General features: G+C 40.5%; 2 protein-coding genes across 4 annotated transcripts in view; one reads left to right on the plus strand and one right to left on the minus strand.

The window, feature by feature from the left end:
* gdpd2 (glycerophosphodiester phosphodiesterase domain containing 2) overlaps nucleotides 1-8640 on the minus strand; it is a 17325-nt gene extending 8685 nt beyond the window's left edge. Inside the window, exons 1-2 of the mRNA XM_084086000.1 lie at nucleotides 8441-8640; nucleotides 2621-2770 (exon numbers count right to left, since the gene is read on the minus strand). Of these exons, the coding sequence (XP_083942126.1) occupies nucleotides 2621-2749 (129 nt within the window). The 5' untranslated portion in view covers nucleotides 2750-2770; nucleotides 8441-8640. The remainder of the gene's footprint in view (nucleotides 1-2620; nucleotides 2771-8440) is intronic.
* Nucleotides 8641-17472: 8832 nt separating this feature from the next.
* pdzd11 (PDZ domain containing 11) lies at nucleotides 17473-21737 on the plus strand. Of its 3 annotated transcripts, XR_014602856.1 has the most exons (7): nucleotides 17473-17530; nucleotides 17973-18076; nucleotides 18789-18929; nucleotides 19279-19377; nucleotides 20434-20494; nucleotides 20668-21108; nucleotides 21140-21737. XR_014602856.1 is itself a non-coding variant. In XM_084086043.1 (6 exons), exons 2-6 carry the CDS (start codon nucleotides 17984-17986, stop codon nucleotides 20700-20702), a joined length of 429 nt encoding a protein of 142 aa, XP_083942169.1. In that variant the 5' UTR covers nucleotides 17473-17530; nucleotides 17973-17983; the 3' UTR covers nucleotides 20703-21737. The 3 variants fall into 3 exon arrangements, 2 of the variants coding, with proteins under 2 accessions (XP_083942169.1, XP_083942170.1); XM_084086043.1 differs by having other exon boundaries at nucleotides 20668-21737; XM_084086044.1 differs by lacking the exon at nucleotides 17473-17530 and adding an exon at nucleotides 17590-17625 and having other exon boundaries at nucleotides 20668-21737.
* The last annotated feature ends 164 nt before the right edge of the window (nucleotides 21738-21901 follow it).

The following is a 21901-nucleotide window of genomic DNA, read 5'->3' on the forward strand; positions in this document are numbered from 1 at the left end:
GCTACTGTAGGGTTCATCTGGTAAACTCTGAGTGTAAAAATAGACCTGACACTCTGGATTTTACTATGTACCTACTCTCACCCCCATCAACGCCCACCCCTTTGTAAGTCTGTTCCAGATGAGTCCCCTACAAGCCTGTTAAGGCCTGTAGGGTTATAAATCGTTCTTGGCACATGTATTCCTAAACACTGCTTCACACAATCCCTTCTTCAGGTTATGATGCTTGTCTTTGCCCAACAGGTTTGGAAAAACGGTCTTTCTACAAAAATATCTTTTCTCCTCTGCACTAACGGCAGCTTTCATTTCGGAGGACAAAAAAGTAGTTGAGCTGGGAAAATGTTTTACATTACCACTGCATTTCGTCCGGCAGAATGTTAATTCCCAATTACAGGGGCTTTGTAAAGTTTCTAGGGCATGAAAAACTGAAAACCCTGAAGCCGCCCCTATTCAGTGAGGGCTTCAGATCTATTGTCTGAGTTGTGAACCATCTGGAATAGGTTGCTGAACAAACACCAGATACAAGTGTTTACTGCTACACAGAGCAGCAGCAGATAAAATTAACATTTCATCCTGTCACAGTACAATCAGATAAACATTCAAGGTTGGGTGGTAACTGACAACACATCGACAGATCATTTTTTTTCACACAAAAAATAAATGTACTCTGAATATCAATGAGAATATCATCAGCGTAACCTATTTAGAAGAATATGCAATAAACTGTTCATAAAAATGTAGTTTTATTCAAAGTTTTGAAGTTTACATATATTCCAATGGTGAAGTCTAACATTTAGAGTTTCCATTCCATATAATAGCTATAACTGGTGTGAGCTGATAAACGTAGACGAATGACTAAATGGCTCTCTCTTGAATAATACAGTAGTTATAATTTACATATTCAGGACAACCTTAAAGACAGAAACATAATGAGAGAGGACTCACACAGGACTTGAATAGTTGTAGTGTATCTAACACATTCTTAAAGAGCATAATTAAATAGTTGAATCCTCAGCAGGGTCAATTTTGTTTTTTCGCAATAATTAAGTACAAATTTGTTCTATACTTTGAATAATAAAGCATTTTATTAATTTTCGTCTTTTCATATGTGCAGTATGTTCTTTGATAAAATATTTTGACCTTTGACATAGGACTGCACGAGTTTGGCTAGAATGATAATCCCAATTATTTTGCTTAACCAAATAAAAAAATGTAATCAGGTACAAAGTAATAATAATAATAATAATAATAATACATTTATATTGCACTTTACATTTGAAACAAATCTCTAAGTGCTAAAGTAAGAGAGTGGATTAAATTCTTTGTGCGAGCTATCAAAATTGCAGTAAAAAGGGAAGAGAAAGTAGAAAAGAGAGGGGGAACATATACAAAAGTAGCAGGTTTATAATATCACAGTGGGCATAGATAAAAAGAGCATCAGGTATAAAATCACAGTCTGATTAAAAGGCAATACTGCATGGCAACTAGGCATAGTGCTTATTCAGCAGTCTGATTGCTGCAGGTACAAACTGTTCAGAAGTCTGGACTCTGGTGTTATGGCTTCTGATTATCCAGTATCGCTCTGGCCGTGGTTGCAGCAGTTATGAACAGATTGTGGCTGGGGTGATGAGTGTCCTTGATGATTGTCTCAGCCATGGCTACACACCCTTTCTCGAGTATATTTCTGGAGGGAGGGAAACCCACCTTCTGCGATGTGCTGGGCTGTCCGCACCAGCCTCTGTAGTGCTTTGCGGTCGAGAGATGTGCAGTTCCCAGGCGGTGGTGTTGCTTGTCAGGATGCTCTCAATGGTGCTGTTATAAAATTGCCTATAAAGGAACAGTCTGCGCTCATAATATAATTTTTCTTTTCATTTTTGTATTTACCGCAGCTGCAGTCTCTGACAAACGGACACGTTTTGGCTACTCAGGCCTTCATCAGCAAAATGTCTGGGCTCTCTCCTCGACCTCCTGAAGTCCACAATCAGCATCTTGGTCTTGTTGCCAGGTTGTTCTCCTGGCACCAGTGTCGGTGATTTGACTCGTCGTCGTTGGACGTAATATTGTGATCACCATTATTCATCACCATTATTCATGATGATTTGTGGTGGAAAAATATGTTTTATATCATACTCTGTCTTTATTGCTCATTGTGCTTAGCAGTGCCATACTGTATCTTCATGCGATATGTAATGGCCTTCTCTGTGATTTTATTGTGCCTCTGTGAGCCTGATGGAAGTGGAGATAGGTGGTAAAATGTTCTGGTTAAATTAACCCTTACGTAATGATGAGAAGATGAGGGCAAGATGGAACTGACCAAATAGAATGTTTGAATTTATCCTCTGGCGTCTGGCATTTTGTTTTATAACGCAATTTTGGGTCAAGGGTGGGATGGCCGACTTCTGCCCAGTTTCACTATTTATTACATATTTGATTAAAATAAAAAAATGGTTTACTTTGAAATAGTTGTGAAACCCTACTACAGTAGATAAGTAGCCTCAAATTGTCTTTGTAATCCAAGGGATTACATTAATAATGACAAACATTGCCATATAATTGTATTCATTAACCGACTACATTTCAAAGTAATCTGACCCCGGACACATTCATGGCAATAAATACTTACCCTTCTCTTCTTCTCAGTCTCCGTTTCAGTCCCTGTTTTCTCCTTTTCACTCTGCCTCCAGCTGCAGCTATATAGACCCCTACATAGACCCCTGCAGCAATCCATGCAATAGCTGCTGTCTGTTGACATCGCTTCTTCTCTCCTAATTCACTGTTAAGAAAGAGCACAGTAGATCCTCAGTGTTAATTTAACTCCAATAGTGGACAAAAAAGGCTCTGTTTGTACACGCATAGAGCAGGATTTTACAGAGTGTCTTGTGTAGCCTGGACACCTGATAGGCTCAGGTTGCCGGTGGATGAGGTGAAAATCACAGCGTGCGTGTGGAGAACACGTTTCTCTGAAAACTTTGTGTGAGGAAAGAGGTTCCTCCTCTCCTCTGCTCTGAAGTTCAATTAGAGGTCATTGTCTCCGCCAGGCCGAAGGCATGGCGAGAGAGTATGTTTTACCCTCCGTGTGTCCGTGTGTGTGTGTGTGTGTGTCCGTGTGTGTGTGTGTCCTGTCTGTGTGTTAGCAGCTAATCTCTGGCACCGTTGGCCCGGTCGCTGCGAAACTGTGCACAAACACTCCCTGGATGCCAATTCAGAACCTCTGCCTCAAATTTTTCACATGGGCCTCTTATAGCGCCACCTGGAGGCCGATTTGTGCAAAACCCCTTTTTTTACATTACTCCTACAGATTTTATCCAAACGTCACGCAAATCGGTACACAGTATCTCTATAGTCATGTGATCAACACGGATCTGTCCGATTTCCCATATTCAATCCTCATTGGCTAAGGTTCGCTTCCAAAATTTGCAGGATTGGTCCGTTTTGAACAAAATGCCTCAAATCATGAACGCAGCTTGCAATTTCCGTGAAATTTCACAAACACATTCCCACTAGCCCAAGGAAGAAATGCCACCCTTTTTGAAATTGGCCTGTTAAAGCGCCACCAGCAGGTCTAATTTAGCAAAACACATTTTTGGAACAAAATGCCTCAAATCATGACTGCAGTGTCTGATTGCCGTGAACGACCTAAGAATAAATGGCACCCTTTTCACATTGGCCTATTATAGCGCCACCAGGAGGCCACAATAACGTACCTGACCTGGCGGAGACCTGTGCTCCGAGGAGCACTTTCTCTAGTTCTATATGTTTTTTTCAAGGCACCGATTTTGATATTTTGGAGAACAGGATGACTGATAGGTCGCTATCACCCGATTTGTCTCTCTCTCTCAAAGATTTCAATATCCATAATTAATGCAGGGAACTCTGTACTCTAAAAGGCATCTGATTCTCCTGTCCACATGTACCTTTCATTCTAGGCAGTTACCCTATTTTAGATTTCATGCACTTTAATAAAGTTGTTTCCTTCCTTTTCTTTATGTAAAGCGACTTTGGGTACTTAGAAAAGCGCTATATAAATCTGAGCTATTATTATTATTCAAGCACTCCTACCAACTATTGAGATATTTTTTTATGGATTCAAAATACAACATTTAGAATGACACCAATAATTAACATCTTATCAACAATGTGCATAATAATCTGAAACAAACAAACAAATACATTAGTGGGAAGGAAATAGTCTGCCATAGCCACCACAAATATGGTACAAAATGCTAATATTATGCCTATTTTAAAGCACATTGAATTGCCATTGTGCTATACAAACAGCCTTGTCTTGCCTTGGCTTACCAGGGCAGTCCCTGCTCAATAAAAATCCATCTGTAGTCTCTGTGCGAGGGTGGGGTTTAGCCACTGGCACATGTTACAATGGCTGACACCACAGGGTCTTTGAGAGGAAAGTGTAGACAGGCCAGAGTGTTAAGTCACACTAATGGAGCCTTTCCCTCACAGCGGATGGTCACACACAGAGACAGGCACGAGAAGAGTGGGGTAATGAGGAGGGGTACCTCGTTGGAGGGGGGTGGAGTTGGGGTATGGGGCGTGTCATTACACAATAACATCCTCAGTGGAACTACATCGACACGTAAGGGTCCATATGGTTCCATTTGTACACACAGTTACGCAGTGGTGTAAAGTAACTAAGTACATTTACTCAAGTACTGTACTTAAGTACAATATTGAGGTACTTGTACTTTAATGGAGTATTTCCAATTTTCTGTACTTTTACTTCTACTCCACAACATCTCAGAGGTAAATACTGTACTTTTACTCCACTACAATTATTTGAAAACTAGTTACTTTGTAGGTTTTGATTATCATTACAAAACATGCATTATACCCACTTCAGCCCTATATACATTTCGGCCTTTTGAAAATAGCCGACCTACAAGCTCACAATGTGTTGCATCGTGAGCTTGTAGATCTGCTTTAAAAAAAAAAAAAATTATACCTTTAATACATTTTGAAAACTTGTGAAATGGGACATTCTGCATAATGAGTATTTTTATTTTTGTACTTAGTACATTTTGATACCAATACTTTTGTACTTTTACTTGTAACAAAGTATTTCTACATTGCAGTATTGATGTGAGTACATTTTCCACCACTGCAGTTATGAAAGGACATATATCATGTTACTAGTTGGAGAAAATGACAATTAATTGTGCATACATTTGAAAAAGAAACTATTGCCATTGTAACTAAATGATAGGCTAGCATGAAGGCTTGATAAACAGGTTGAGGCTGAAAAAAATCCCAGTTGCATAGTTTGCGTCAATTAACAGGAACAGGCAAGATAAATGTATTTTACATCCATAACCTGTTGCAACACATAAAAAAGAAAGTAAATATTACAGTACACTCATTGAAGACTGATGTTGAAACTTCAACTTCTTGTTTGACTTGATATGATATGGCTTTCAGCCAGCACTCAAACATTTTGCCAACACCTTAGCCTAAGGATAAGTGAGTTTCTTTAAGACTCAACCAGGCCTGCAGGTATACAAAGTTAACTTCAAAGCTAAGTATTGTTATTAGATTAAGACAATAACTTATAGGGGAAATGTTTTTGTCTAGTATTACTGCTATTTGTACAGGTATGTCTATCTATTGACTTTGGTCAATCTTTGTTGTTTTAAATGTACTTTATAAATAAAGTTTGATTTGATCTGTACAGGTGTATCTGTCTGTCTGTCCGTGAAGATTAGGTGACTGACTACTAGTGACCAAAATCAGTGCATGTTTGAACAGGACTAAACATGAACTGTAGTCTGTAGGAGTGGAAGAACATGGATAAAACTGATTGAAGCTTGGCTCACTACAGGAGTTTAGTTGCCAGTGCTACCTGGACATCTCAGAAGACCACTGAGTCATCATTACTGTATTGCATGTCACATTGATTGATTGATTGATGTACTTTATTTAGTAAGACACACAACAGTACATGGAAGTACAAATTCACAATACGAGGTCTACTAAACTGGAAGACTCATAAAAGCACTGAGCTTGTTTCAAATGAGTTCCCCGTGAAGATGGTAATACAGTAATGATGACTCAGTGGTAAACATTGATACTGATACTGGGGTTGTGACACAAGTGTGTGACACAATGTGAAGTGAAAATCTCCCATGTATAAGCTTAAGATGTAACTTACTGTAATAGGGTTCCATGTAGGGCTAAAAACCTATTTGCAAAGGCTTTGCTGTGGTTTTGTTGTGGTCTTGTTGTGGTTTTGCGGTGGCCTGTACACACTTTGGGCTTTGCAGTCATACAAAATGAGGAGGTCACACAAACAGTCTTCCCCTTTCTTACAGATTTCATGTGGCATACACTACCAGTAATGAAAAGTAACTATACTTTTACTTGGGTACTACTATACAACATTTTGAGGCACTTTTACTTTACTTGAGTATTTCCATTTGTATAGGCTACTTTATACTGTACTAGAGTGCTACATTCCATTACATCTCAGAGGCAAATATTATACTTTTTAACCCACTATATTTACATGACAGCTTTAGTTTCTTGTTACTTTGCAGATATTGATTATTAATACCAATTGTATATCAACTAATAAAGTATAATATATTTATAGGTTAAGCTACCCAGCATTATATAGGCTATTAATTAAAATGAGCTCCTTCTACAGCTTCAATATTAAAGTGATGAACACCATAATGATTAATTAATGTCAATAACATATTCTGAAATGCATAAATAGCCTAATACTTTACCATAAGTATATTTTGATTTTAACATTTACGTAAGTAAGATTTTGTATGCAAAATGTACTTGTAACAAAGTGTGTTTACACTGTTGTATTGCTACTTAATTAAGCCCAAGTATAAATCTTCCACCACTGCACAACAGAAACTGATGCCGACAACAAGTCCGTTAAATTTCAATGCATGACGCAGTAGCCTACTCTAGTTGCTATTTGGCAAGGCACACTGATATCTGATTAAAGAAACAGGCCAAGTCAAGATTTGAAATATAATAGCCATTTTACTCCCAAAATTCATATTTTTGCCAAAACATTTCCTACATTATGAATGTCAATAGCAGATAGGCTTGCAAAATGAAAATGAGATAAGCTAAGTTAATCAAATACTTGATGAATGAATAATTAATGTGAGAACAAAGACTCCTCAAGACTTCCTCATGACTCTGAGGAAGGTCGAAAGACCGAAACGTCAGTCAATTATTACTTGCACCTAAAAATAAAAGGCTTAAATTGTCTGTGTTGCTCCAGTGTTCATCTCTTCTTGAATAATGTCTATGTGTTGCTGCATGGGAGAAAGTTAACACGTGAAACACAATGCAAAGTGTTCTGCATACAATGTTTGACAGCCTTAGCCCAAGGCTTTAACAAATTATCATTGTTCTTTTTTTCATGAAATTAATGTGTATCTTTTACTTTGACCTCACCCAACTCATTATCAGTGTTGTGATTGTGAGTTTGTTGACGTCAAGGACCACAATGGAAGCAAGTCTGCAGGACTTTTTTGTGTTCTCCTTTAGCCTTAATGCCTTACTGTAGCACGTGCTGTTTACATTTCTGACTAATTAAGTATTCAATCAATCAATCAATCAATCAATCAAAAGTGTGCTTTCTTTTTATACCAGCATTGTCATCCTATGCACTTGCATCCATGATGACCTTTTGCCACAATGGCAAAAAAAACCCTCATAATTTCATTTTAAACACAAGCTGATAAGATAAACTGAGACATTGGACATGATCATACATTCCCCCCCCCCCCCTGATGGAAAATAGATTAATATTCTAAATTAAGTTACAGTGCAACAGATTTTCTATTCAGTTTAATTGCTCTCTCTCTCTCTCTCTCTCTCTCTCTCTCTCTCTCTCTCTCTCTCTCTCTCACTCTCTCTCTCTCTCTCTCTCTCTCTCTCTCTCTCTTACTTTACTGGATTATTTTAAATGTTCAGTACTTTTACTTCTACTCCACTACATCTCAGAGGCAAATATTGTACTTTTACTCCACTACAATTATTTGAAAGCTTGAGTTACTAGTTACTATGTAGATTTTGATTATTACAAAACATGCATAAACCACACATGTAGCCTACTTCGGCTATTATAGATCTGCTATTTTCAAAAGATTTCTATACATTTTGAACACTTGTGAAAAGGAACATTCTGCGTAATGAGTACTTTTACTTTTGGTACTTTAAGTACATTTTGATGCCAATACTTTTCTATCTTTACTCAAGTATTTTTTTTTCTTTTTTGTAACAGAATATTTATACATTGCAGAATTAATACTTTTGCTTAAGAATTCTTCTTTATTACTTTTTCCACCCCTGTGTGTGTCTGCATCGCCCTGACTCGCTCTCTCCATCTGTTTTTGACATTCTGTTTCTAAATATATGCCTGGCAGAAACAACCAAATGAAGCTTAATATCAATTGACCTGAAAACGCCGCGTCGCTCTGATGTCCTTCAGGTGCAGCTTCTATCCAACCAACCACAGATATTTCTTCGCCTAAGTTGAGCCTGTGGATCCAGAACGGTCTTTGCCTTCACTTTCTCATATCCATTCTACTCTTTTGAAAAGTAAATCCGTGCACGGCATGTGAATGGCTCTGATGAATGGGTGTGCGACTGAGTGTGCGTTCAGTTCACGAGGTGCAGTCAGTGCACGGGGGAGGGGCGGAGGCAAAACCTAGTTAGCAAGAAAGGGGAAGTCTACTGAACTGATGGAATGGTTGAAATGATGCGATTTGATTGATTGTTTGATTTATTGATTGATAAAATCAATAAATGGTTGGTTGATTGGTTGATTAGTTGGTTGATAATGATTGATTGGTTGAATACTATTAACCAGATTGGTAACAGTAGGCTACAAGTAGTACAGTCAAAACGTGATGCTTAAAGCATTGGTTCTCAAAGTGGGGTCCGGGGACCCCTAGGGGTCCTTGAGGGAGTTCCAGGAGGTCCCCAGCTAAATGATGGATAGTTAGGAACCAAATGGACCCTTATGGGTCTGTAACTCTGAGTTAAATTGACATAGATTTTACAATATAAATTGTGGTCCAAGTGATATAAATGCCATTAAATGGGGGTATGTAGCCCTAATGCATGTCAAACTGGGGGTCCTTGAAATTAAAATGGTTGAGAATCACTGCTAGAGCCGTAAAAAAAATCTTCTCTTATGAGAGAACCACTGGCTTAAAGGATAACATAGCCCTGAAACATGCTTGTGACAGCCTAGCGTCATGTGAACCATGGCTAAGGATAACACAAAAAGCCCCATGGGCTTGAATTCCATTGTGGTCCATTGTACTCAAATCATCAATAGAGCGGGTAAGATGAGCCACTTTTCACTTAAGTTGTCCTGGAAGCGAGGCAAAATGAGATAGCAGTAAAATCTAAACATCTACCATTATTTCCGGATGTCTTCTATATCAATTATAGAAGACATTCAGGTTTCCCAATGGTAACAAGTCATAGTGCTTTCTTGGGTATAATCCTCTTAGCAGACCTTGTATTGAACTGTAGCCTACTATTTCCTGTGCTTTTTCTTTTTTGCAAACTGCTAATAAAGTATTCAATCAATCAATCAATTCATTGAAATTATTATCTATGGCAAAGGGTCGTCAAAATGGGGTCACCATGCCTATGTTCCCTCAGCCTTATGTTCCCTCAGCCCTATGTTCCATCAATGCCTCAAAAAACAAGACATGACACGTCATGTGTACCACTACCAGCTTTGTTTTGCCCCGATCCGTTACGCTTTGTTCTGCCCCAATCCGTTAACAACTTCACTTTGAGACCAGTAGTTCTCGTCCTGCACCTGCACCGTGTGTGTGTAGAGGGGGGAGGGGGGACCATCTCTACTAGTTATAATGCCATGGGATGACGAGACCGCTGTTCAGAGTATGGGCTGTCTCCCCATTGGCTTAAAGCATGGGGTTTCAACTGATTATGAACCAGGGACCACCACCCTGACTGAGAATCAACCTGGGGACCACTGTTGTGTTGGGAGGGGGGATATGGGCATGGTGTGGGGGAAAAAGCTTGAAATTAAATAATGACTGTTAAGGCCTTAATTTAATTTGTTAATTCAAGGTGAATTCAATCAAGCCCTTAACAGTCATTATTTAACTGAGATATGCTAGTGGTCCAGAGCTCAGAAAAGATTGAGAACCACGGATCCATTCCTTTCCCATGGTTGCCCTTATTCTGTTCTCTTAACCTTCCACATTAAACTCATGTTAACTGATTCATTGCAACATATGTATGAGCAAGCACATGCGATTGATATGGGCACATTTCCTGCTAATGATGACTCAACCAGGTGAACCGGTACAGTTTCCTTTGAAATTCTAACTCCCATTTCCATTGCGGTGACGCGGTCCCTTCGATAATGTGATAATGTGTTGGTGGCACAACAAAGGGAATGAACTCGTTCTCATGCTATTCATCAAAAATGTGGAATGCCCTACCAAAAGGAGTAAAGGAGTGTAAAACCCTACTCACTTTAAAAAATGCCCTAAAGATACACCTTCAGGAGGCTGCAATTCAAAAATGGCCCCTGTCAAGTCCTAACCTACCCCATGTCCTAACCTAACCTACCTCCTACAACCCCCATGCACACATCATGATTTGTGTGCATGGGGATCTCATCTTAAACAAGCTAAGTGCTTAATGAGCTATCCAGTTTAGTAGACCTTGTATTGCGAATTTGTACTTCCATGTACTGTTATGTACTGTCATGTGCTGTTCTCATGTCTTACTAAATAAAGTACATCAATCAATCAATCAAACCTGTTGGGACGTATATATTTGTAACAACACAAATACTCCAGACTAGTAGCAAATGTATGAAAAATGTCCACTGGAGAAAAGAAAAATGTTATATCATACTTTTCATGATTAATATTGGCCTGCCAGTGGGCATCAGCCCCAGCTGAAGTCTTATTGGCCCCTGAAGTGCCCCGGTTATTATAAGTGCCAATGTTTATAATACTAGAGATTCAGACCGCTACGGGCCCTTACACCTACGTTGCACCACCGATCCGACTGATATGACCATATGAAGATCTCTTGATCTATCAGTCCTTGTCCCTTTTATGCCCATATGGAGATCCCTGATGTCATCAGTATATGCCCATATATGGGCATGCCCCTTTTGTGCCCATATACAGACTGATTTGTTTGCGTCTGATGCCATGACGACACATTGAGGTTAGACAACACACTCCAGCTACGCATTCCCAATGCGTAGCTGCATTGGGAATATGGTTATTGCTGAGTCATGGTGACATGAGCGTGACAACTTGGTCCACACGTCCGCCCAAGGCCCGCCGGTTCTTTCTTAAGCCAATTTTGACACAGAGAGGGATGTGTGCACATCCCACGCCTGCATTTAGGCCAGGTGCTGGACATCAAGGGAAGAATCAAGGATAACAAGAAGAAAGTACGCACACTGTTCTCAAGCTCCAAAAAAAATACTTTTTATTTATCCAACGTTTTGACCTTCTAGGTCTTCATCAGGCAAATAATAAAAATATATTTGCCTGATGAAGACCTAGAAGGTCGAAGGCGAAGTCGTGGCGGAGAGGGTATACGGTTCGGTGAGGTAAGGGTTGCGTCACTGCTTTTTGCGGATGATGTGGTCCTGATGGCACCATCGGTCCGGGACCTTCAGCTCTCACTGGATCGGTTCGCAGTCGAGTGTGCGTCGGCTGGGATGAAAATCAGCATCTCCAAATCTGAGGCCATGGTTCTCAGCAGGAAACCGGTGGATTGTGCAGTCCGGGTAGGGAATGAGGCTTTGCCCCAGGTGAAGGAGTTTAAGTATCTCGGGGTCTTGTTCACGAGTGAGGGGAGGACGGAGCAGGAGATCAGCCGGAGAATCGGAGCAGCAGGAGCGGTATTGCAGTCGCTGTACCGCACTGTTGTGACGAAAAGAGAGCTGAGCCAGAAGGCAAAGCTCTCGGTCTTCCGAGCAATCTTCGTTCCTACTCTCACCTATGGTCATGAAGTGTGGGTCATGACCGAAAAAATACGGTCGCGGGTACAATCGGCCGAAATGAGTTTTCTCAGACGGGTGGCTGGCATCTCCCTTAGAGATAGGGTGAGAAGTTCGGTCACCCGGGAGAGACTCGGAGTAGAGTCGCTGCTCCTTCGCTTGGAAAGGAGCCAGCTTAGGTGGTTCGGGCATCTAGTACGGATGCCTCCCGAGCGTCTCCCTATGGAGGTCCTCGCTGCACGTCCCACTGGGAGGAGACCCCGGGGCAGACCAAGGACCAGATGGGCGGATTACATCTCCACACTGGCCTGGGAACGCCTCGGAATCCCCCAGGAGGAAGTTGCTAATGTTGCTCAGGAGAGGAAAGTCTGGGGCTCTCTGCTGGAACTGTTGCCCCCGCGACCCGACTCCGGATAAGCGGTTGAAGATGGATGGATGGATGGATGGATGGATGGATGTTTTTTAGAGCTTGAGAACAGTGTGCAGACTTTCTTTTTCTTATCCGATATAAGGAAGGATACCATCCATGTTGGACAGTTTCACAAGCACAGCACGGCCCTGTCCATTTGTTACGAAGTTCTCTCCTGAACATGAGAGCGACGGCATTGCAATGTGTAGACCTCTGTATCACAGTTCTATCTGATCATAGGTTCAGGGCAAGTGGACATCCCAGTCTCTCTGCTGGCAGTCAGAGAAGAAACTGCAAATAAAATACTCTACCAGGGAATCAGTTCCTGACCACTATTTCAGAGCTTAGGGGTTTGATAATGCATCTGGCTTGGCCGGGCACTCCAAACCAAACGTGATACATTCCACAGACCTCTTTCTCCCACGACATTTGGTAAACACTTCATATTTTAGGGTCCAAACACACAATGCTATATGACGTCTACATAAACACTATCTAACAGTATATACTTCGAGGTCCAAGTGTTCCGGGAGGTTTGTCGCAGACTCGCAGAGAGAGTAGAAAAGATGAGGACTTCCCCTCTGCACACCAGCAATGGCTGGTAGACAGGTTTTAATCTCACCTTGGTTATACAGTTCTCCATCCTCTCTGACCACTGGTAGAGAGTCTAAATATTCAGTTCCACTCGCTCTCATGTTTGGTGGTTAAGGCATAGCCTGGAAACCAGACGAATCTGCCAGTGCAAAAAAAAAGTGCCCTACTTGACGGTACCAAAGTCTCGCCTTGTCAGAAAGGGCGACCAGGCTTTTGCAGGCAAACTCAGTGTCCTCTTTCAAATCTCTAAAAACTCACCTCAATCGCACAGCTTTTTCTTATATGATGAACTGTTACTATTTATGCAATTCATTTCTGATTTGTATTGTATATTAACTGTTGTTATTGTAAAGCACTTTGTAACTTGTTCTAGAAAGGCGCTATATAAATAAAGTTATTATTATTATTATAGGCCATATAGGTGCTGATGCAGCCTGACAGCAAGTCTCAGGTTCCATTCCCCAGCCCCGTGGACCTTTGCCACGCGTAACTCTCCGACTCTTTCCACATTTCCTGTCAATCTCCACTGTACTATAAAGGCAGTAAAGGCCCAAAAATATATTTTAAAAAGAGTCCTGGCATTTCCTTTGAGATTCTCAAATTCTCTAACAACTTTCACTCTTTAAAACCAGTCAAATAAAACTTGCTTCCACATGCTTCCTTAGTCCTTCCTTTGAATCTCGAAGGAAACATGACCAGGACAAGGACTTTATGTGGAAACAGGTTTATTGCAGGCAAATGTTGCAACCAAGCTCACAAGCAAAAAAAAAAAGGAGCGAGTGCTCTTAGCATCTATGCCATGGGCCCATCAACTCTGTGGGGAGAAATCCAAAGAGCAAGTGTAAAACAACATCATTAGAAGCTCTGTCTGTTTATTTCTAATCATGGTGCTGTTGGCTTTGAGTGTTCCTGTGCTGTATATCCTGTTGAGATGCAGGTGAAGGTGAAAGAAGGTGAAATGCAGGGAAATCTTAAATAATATATTAATTGTATGTATGTGTACTGTAAATCCTGTTCAGGTACAGGTGAATTATTGCGCTGTTAGTTGGCTAAAAGTCAGTTTACCTGCCATGCCAGGGACGTGGGAGCCTTTTACATGTCCATGCCCAGGTGTCCTTGACTCATAATCCGAGGACAGCTGTAGGCTAGTTTCTATCACTGAACTTCATGATGGTGAACACTGAAAATTCATCCGAACTACAATTTTTAGGGACAGTCACAGTGAAATTTGTGACACTTCTGGGAAACTCATCTCACGCCTAGTAACTGTCACAGACAGACATGCTCACACTTGTACAAAACTCTGTTAAAATGAGATAACGTCTACTGATGGTTGGACTGGTGCTGTCTGACTGATGAATTGGTTGGGGCTGTACTGAATGCATAATGAGCTGTGGAGGATTAGTCCATAGTGTTTCTATGAATGGTTATTGTAAGACCATTCATAGAAACACTACCGGGCTTTTGCAGGCAAACTCAGTGTCCTCTTTCAAATCTCTACTAAAAACTCACCTCAATCGCACAGCTTTTTCTTATATTATGATGAACTGTTGTACTTTTTATGCAATTAATTTCTGATTTGTATTGTATATTAACTGTTGTTATTGTAAAGCACTTTGTAACTTGTTCTAGAAAGGCGCTATATAAGCTCTATACAAGCTCTATACAGCTCATATACTGTATTTTCAATACAACTAATCGTTACACTGTCACGAGGACAGGACCCAATTGCAAGAACTCAGGACTCAGACAAACGCAGGAAACCAACTAGAACATTAAACGATTGTTTAATGTCCTACTTTTTGATGTAAAGCATCCTTGGGTTCATGAAAGGCGCTATATACATTCAAGCTATTATTACTCTCCGCAGGAGAGTATTGTTTTCACTTTCTAAGTATGACACACCGATTGGTCAAGCCTCACGTGACACGTGACAATACGGTGAAATACTGTATAAATACATGGCGTCACTTTGACAGTGTCTGTGCCACTGTCAAAGTGAGGTAAGACAGGAACCATCACGAAATGGCTGCATGGCTGATACATAATTGGCAGATAGGACAGATAGGACACTTATATAGACAGGAGGGATATGACACTTACACAGACGGATAGGACACTGACAGTACACAGACAGGACGGATAGGACACTTATACAGACAGGACGGATAGGACACTTATACAGACAGGACGGATAGAACACTTACACAGACAGGACGGATAGGACACTTACATAGACAGGAGGGATATGACACTTACACAGACAGGACGGATAGGACACTTACAGTATACAGACAGGACGGATAGGACACTTATACAGACAGGAGGGATAGGACACTTACACAGACAGGAGGGATAGGACACTTACATAGACAGGACGGATAGGACACTTATACAGACAAGACGGATAGGACACTTATACAGACGGATAGGACACTTATACAGACAGGACGGATCGGACACTTATACAGACAGGATGGATAGGACAGTTAGAACATAAGAATTAGAACATTCCCAACATTCCCAACACAAGTCTGGTAAGAGTGAGGTAAGACAGGAACAATCACGAAATGGTTGAGAAATGGCGGATACTGTAACAATTGGATAGGACACTTACACAGACAGGACGGATAGGACACTTACACAGACAGGACGGATAGGACACTTACATAGACAGGACGGATAGGACACTTATACAGACAGGAGGGATAGGACACTTATACAGACAGGACGGATAGGACACTTATACAGATAGAACATTCCCAACATTCCCAACAGCGGAGAGTTGTGCTCCGAGGAGCACTTTTTCTAGTTATTATTATTATTACTTGGTTTCCTTTCTTGTGTTTAAAGTCTTTAAAGACTTTAAACACAATACAAACACAATACAAAACACAACACAAGCACACACAAGGACTATGGGAATACAAACACAAACATCACTCTAAATTTACATCAGAAGAGCTAAAGCAAACACAGAACGGCAAACATAACAGGCAACAAACGACAATGAACCGGCTAGGAATGAACTCTAGCCTTACTCTTGAGCTTGTTTGAGAACACAGCACAGCTAAGCTGGCACCTGCAGGTGAGTCCACTGAGGGCGAACAGGGCAGGGAGTAGGTTAGGAACGTGGTCCCAGGGGGATGGGGGAGATTGGCAGAGGGGATTGGTGAATGAAGGCAAAATTGAAGAGGTGGCAGGGGCTACACAGGGACAAACTGGAGAGGGGCAGAGGAGACACATATAGCCACCCGCCAATAAAAACAAGTTGTCATCAGTGTTGCCAAGTCCGCTAGCTGCATGGCAGATAGGTTAGAGGCAGTGGCCTTGTGGTTAGAGTGGCCAACCAGAGATTGGGAGCTATTCAGCACTTATTTTAACAAAAAAAGATCACTTACCCTACTAAAGATTTTGACTACCTTTTGCTAACCTAACCAGTGCCTTTCACTCAGAGAAAGGAGTAGCCTACAAATGTACTGCTTCCCACTGACACAGAGAGAATTCAACTTATTGTATTAAGTTCTCTCATGTTTTCTTGGTTGTATTTTAGATAAATGAATGTATACATGTCCACTAAGGTCATATAGTGACTTCACCATTAATTTACAGGAATTAATGATGAATTAATATATGAGTGATCACAATACCAGAGGCAGCTCCACAAACCTTGTCCAACCCTTTTTTGGCTCAACAAAGGGAAGTAACTCGTTCTCATGCTATTCATCAAAAATGTGGAACGCCCTACCAAAAGGAGTAAAGGAGTGTAAAACCCTACTCTCTTTCAAAACAGCCCTAAAGATACACCTTCAGGAGGCTGCAATTGGAAAATGGCCCCTGTCTAAGTCCTAACCTAACCTACCCCCCTACCCCCCCTCTCTCCTTCTCCTTTTGTACATATTTCTCACTCTTCATACCAGTAACCTGTAAACTGATTGTATGACATTCTATAGTAGTTGTGTATATCTGTCTGTCTCTTATATGTCATCATGATTTGTGTGCATGGGGAACTCATTTGAAACAAGCTCAGTGCTTTTATGAGTCTTCCAGTTTAGTAGACCTTGTATTGTGAATTTGTACTTCCATGTACTGTTGTTCTCATGTCTTACTAAATAAAGTACATCAATCAATCAATCAGTTAACAATTACATTTGGCCAATGTTTGACCAGTTTTTATAGTATAGCTTGTTGATTATTTTTGATGCAGAAATTGCAGTATTTTTTGTTATTAAAAAGGTCACTGTCATCCGGCCCCCTTCTCCCACAATTCTTGTGGGGACCCCCCTTGGGGTACTGACCCACAGGTTGGTGTAGCCTGCCTACTTACTAGTGCGTTATTGGGCAATTGGGGCAATTTGCACATTGTGTTTTGGACTGTAGGAGGCAGTATCATCATAGAGATCAAATATATCGGAGCATCATCCATGCAACAAAAAAAAGAAGACGTCACTTCATTGGTCGTTATTTACACATGCGCAAATTGTGGCGTTAGCAGCCAGCTCAGCTGTGGTTCCACAACACCGGTGACGTTGTTGTTTTATCCTTTGGTTATTTATTATCACTGTACGATAGCAGTGGAGAAATTATAGAATGTGACGCTCTTTCGCCCCAAAAAAATGTAGATAATATAAAAGTGACTGCTAGCGCATAACATTCTAGTACAGCCTATACTAGGCAGCCTATCGCTGTTAGCTTGCTAGCTCTGCTTTAGCAGTAACTGCATCCATTGCTAAAGCAGAACTAGCAAGCTAACAGCAGCTAGCAGCTAGCTTGCAGCTAATAACAATGAGCTTCCAGGTGTAACATTTGAATTAATTGTCTGTGCATGTTTTATTCTTTGTATGGAGTTTTCGGGTGTATTTAGCTAGTGAGTGAGTGACCAACCTGCAGTCATAAGGTATCTTAACAGCGTTGTGAATGTGACGTGCTAATAATGGCATTGTGCTGTTTTGTTGAATAATGCAGAGACCCTCGGAATGGACCAGAAGATTCCATATGATGATTACCAGCTCCCAGTGGTGTTCCTGCCTTCCTATGAGAGCCCACCAGCATGGATAGCCCCGCAGGAGGTCTGCATTGCCACCTTAATTGTTTGTCACAGCATAATTACAGTAAAACAAATGATCATTTATAAATAGATGAAAATAAAATCAACCTAGGAATTTAAGTGACAGAGGTCCTCTTACATAAAATGATAAAGTAATGAATAAAGCACACCAATCAGCTCATCTGTCAGCCTATCAAATAAACTGAAAATAAAGGCCCCCAATTATGATAGTCTATCTATGGGACCAGACCCCTAGCTCGTAGCTCCTGTCTGTTTTGTACTGCACAGGCTTATTAAACAATCTCATATAATTAAGTACTTGCAGTTTTTGGGAGGAACTTGGAAAATAAAGGTTTTGAAAAAAAGAGAAGTATGACTAAGTTGCGGAAGCTGATTTAAAAAAACAACAACCTTGTGTTGAAATCTTTGTCCAGTAGATCATATCACAACACATGGGTTTAACTGGCAAAAATAATGATCCAAAGTAATAACACAAGATTATAATGAATTAAATGTAACTAAAAAGTGCACAATGCAAGTAACTAACTTAAGCCTAAAGTGCACTCATTCTCAAAGTGCTGCTTGTGCAAAATACATTTAAACCTAAAAATGCCATTAGATACAAAATAATGCATCTTTTAGAACTGAAAAAAACAACAACATGGCAATTCCAAACCATTCAATATGTTATTCAACTGTTATCAGTAATGTTTTCTTTGTGCTGCTGTGTGTAGCGAGTGCACCACCCTGACTACAACAATGAGCTCACCCAGTTCCTGCCACGTACCGTCGTACTGAAGAAACCTCCGGGGGCTCAGCTTGGCTTCAACATCCGTGGAGGCAAGGCCTCCCAGCTTGGAATCTTCATATCTAAGGTGTGTATGTATGTAGGACTGTCACGATCATGGCAGTTTTATTATTATGCTAAATAATTGCGACTATCCCAAATAATTGTGACAGGCCTATGTGTATGTTAACCCATTCCATCCGGAGACGCATCTCTGTCATTTTAAGATTTCTTTGGCTATTCAAAAATAGCAGATCTACAAGCTCATAGCGCGCGCTATGAGCTTGTAGATCTGCTATTTTTGAATAGCCAAAGAAATCTAAAAACGACAGAGATTATTTCCCGGTCTAAATGGGTTAACCTGGAATCACGATTGTTTTTTGTACTTTTTAGACTCAGTATTGTGTTGTCTCGTTCACTGAGTTTTGTTTTGGTAGGTGGTTCCAGACTCAGACGCTCACAGGGCTGGGCTGCAAGAGGGAGACCAGGTGCTTTCTGTCAACGAGGTGGACTTTCAGGACATAGAACACTCAAGGGTAAGGGAAAAGTGGTATTACATCCAATAGGATGTCTCCTTAAGATGTTGCATGGTGAATTTGTAACTCACTGACACAGAACACTTTGCCAGAAGAGTGTTGTTTTCTGTAGATTGGGTCCCCATTGAAATTGATGTATTACCTTCATCAAGCATGCTATCGCAGGCATGCAAACTTGTCACTTTGCATCAAAATGATCCATTATGAATCAGAAATAGATAACCTATGTTATTCATGGAGAACCAGAGTACTCAGGCTAAAGACAGTGCGCCTATAAAAGCGAAAGAGTGATGCGTTTCTGTATACTCAAAGTGAACCGGGGACCTTTCTATACCCTTGAACCCATGATTCAGCTATGGCCGCCCCTACGCTGGCTACACAGTCATTATGACAACATAGACTTTCTTCCTGTGCCTGCTGAACGCAAAAGAGTGAGGCGTTTGGATACGTGTGAATCGACTGTCCGCAAAAGTGGGTCCTATGGTTTACTTTAAGAATGGTGGATGATGGGATTAATTGGAGCTGGTCTTGGAATTGAGGTTAAAAGGACAAGAGCATATGGGATGTTTTCAAGTAAAGACATATACTATGCAAACAAGTGCATCCATGAATTTACTGGCACATTGCAAAACCACCTCGCACAGGTGGAAGGTCTATATAATAATGGCACAAAGTGTTGCCAGCCAGTATATTTTATTGCTCACAGTCACATCTCACTGGGACGTGCTGGTTAAAGGAGAATTCATGGAGATTTTTTTGTTTTGTTTTTGTCGCATTCCTGAGCCAATACTTTGATGACCAGCTAGTCTCCTAGTGTTGCTGTAGGAGACTCAATTGCAGGTTAATTGGGTCTCCTTCCGGAGACTCAGCCGGTCATCAAATTATTGGGCCTTTGGCCATCTTTATAAATACAAAACTGCAAAAAAATAACAATTTAAAGTCTTCATAAACAAGGCGGACAATGTGCAGAACACACAAACACATTATTTAATTATGTCTAACAAAAATGTGCATCTAAATTTCGGCTGGACTGTTGTTTTTCCCCCCCTTTTTTAGGCTGTAGAGATTTTGAAGACTGCTCGAGAAATTCTGATGAGAGTTCGCTTCTTTCCTTATAGTAAGTACTGCATCTCACCTGCTCCACTTAATCAGAATTCAAAGATAATACAAGCTACTACTGTACATATAGCCAGGCTGGCTGATCATATTATGTCATATGTGTGTAGTAGCCTACTCCTGAATTATTTGTATGGGTTCTAATGTTTGTTTGGCCATGTGTGCTTCCATCAGACTACCAGAGACAGAAAGAGAGGACGGTGCACTAGATGGCAGCAGATCATCCAGAGGGGGAGAGAAAAAAAGACAAAGGGATTTGCAAGCCTCAGTGGGTCTGATGTTCTTCAGCGGATAGACTCGTCATGTCCCCATCACAGACTTTAGCCCTCATTCTGTTTCGACTTAAGGATGACTGATCTATGACTAAACGGTTCCACTCACAGCTTACATATTTGGGACCATGCACACTTTAGATTTCTCTCTGACAGAAATAACTAAGCTTGCTCTCCACCACTCTGATATGGATGACTCACAAGAGGAGCCATAGATTTCACAACCGCTTTTTGGGCACCACCGATGATTATTAATATTTTCATCAAATGAATAACATTTTAGACCACATGATGATAATGTAATTAATTAAGGACAAAATGATCGCAACTTATCTGAACACACGTCTTGAAATGACTTCATGTTTACTCAGCAGTCAATGACATGACTCCATATTGTAAAAAAAAAAACATTTTACAATATGGAACAAAGACAAGGGTTCACATTTTGGTGAATTTGTAAATAGCACATATTTAAATTATTCACATGATACATCTATCAATCGATTCAACCCTTGTCTTTTAATAGCATCAAAACCCAAAATCTGTTTATACCCAAACCCTGACTTTCTCGTCCGTTATCTTCAATTGTGCATAAAATATATGAATATGCCTGTGTAAATATGAAGCTATGAACTGATTTAAGGGATTTTTAAAGAGCGTTATGATGCAGTAGGGCCCAAGTATTGCCTTTACTGTGCAGTAAATAACATTGTTTTATAACAGACTACTGATTACTGGTACTCACACTATTTGTTGTATGAAATGAAAATGTTTTTGATGTGCCAACAGTGAGCGTAATCACTTTGCTGTGTATCGTACAGTATATGTTGTCATTTGAAGTGTTGCAGTATCTTCACATGACGTGTAATTAATTTTAAAGTAATTTGAAGCCATGAAATACGTGCATCGAAACACTATATTGTCATATGCATCTACTTATGTCAGCAAGTAAAGATGGCATCATGATAACAACTGGTTTTGACGTGTCATTTGTGTACGTAATATCTGATTTAGTGTGAGCCTGCTTGTACAAAACTATCTTGATTCTCAATGCTTACCTGCAAGCAATGAGTCTATGAACACATCAGTTTATCTGAGTGACAGCTTAAGACCAACAGTACAGTAAGACCGGATGA

Source organism: Gymnoscopelus microlampas (assembly GCF_963454915.1).
Source record: "Gymnoscopelus microlampas genome assembly, chromosome: 18".
Taxonomy (NCBI): Eukaryota; Metazoa; Chordata; class Actinopteri; order Myctophiformes; family Myctophidae; genus Gymnoscopelus; species Gymnoscopelus microlampas.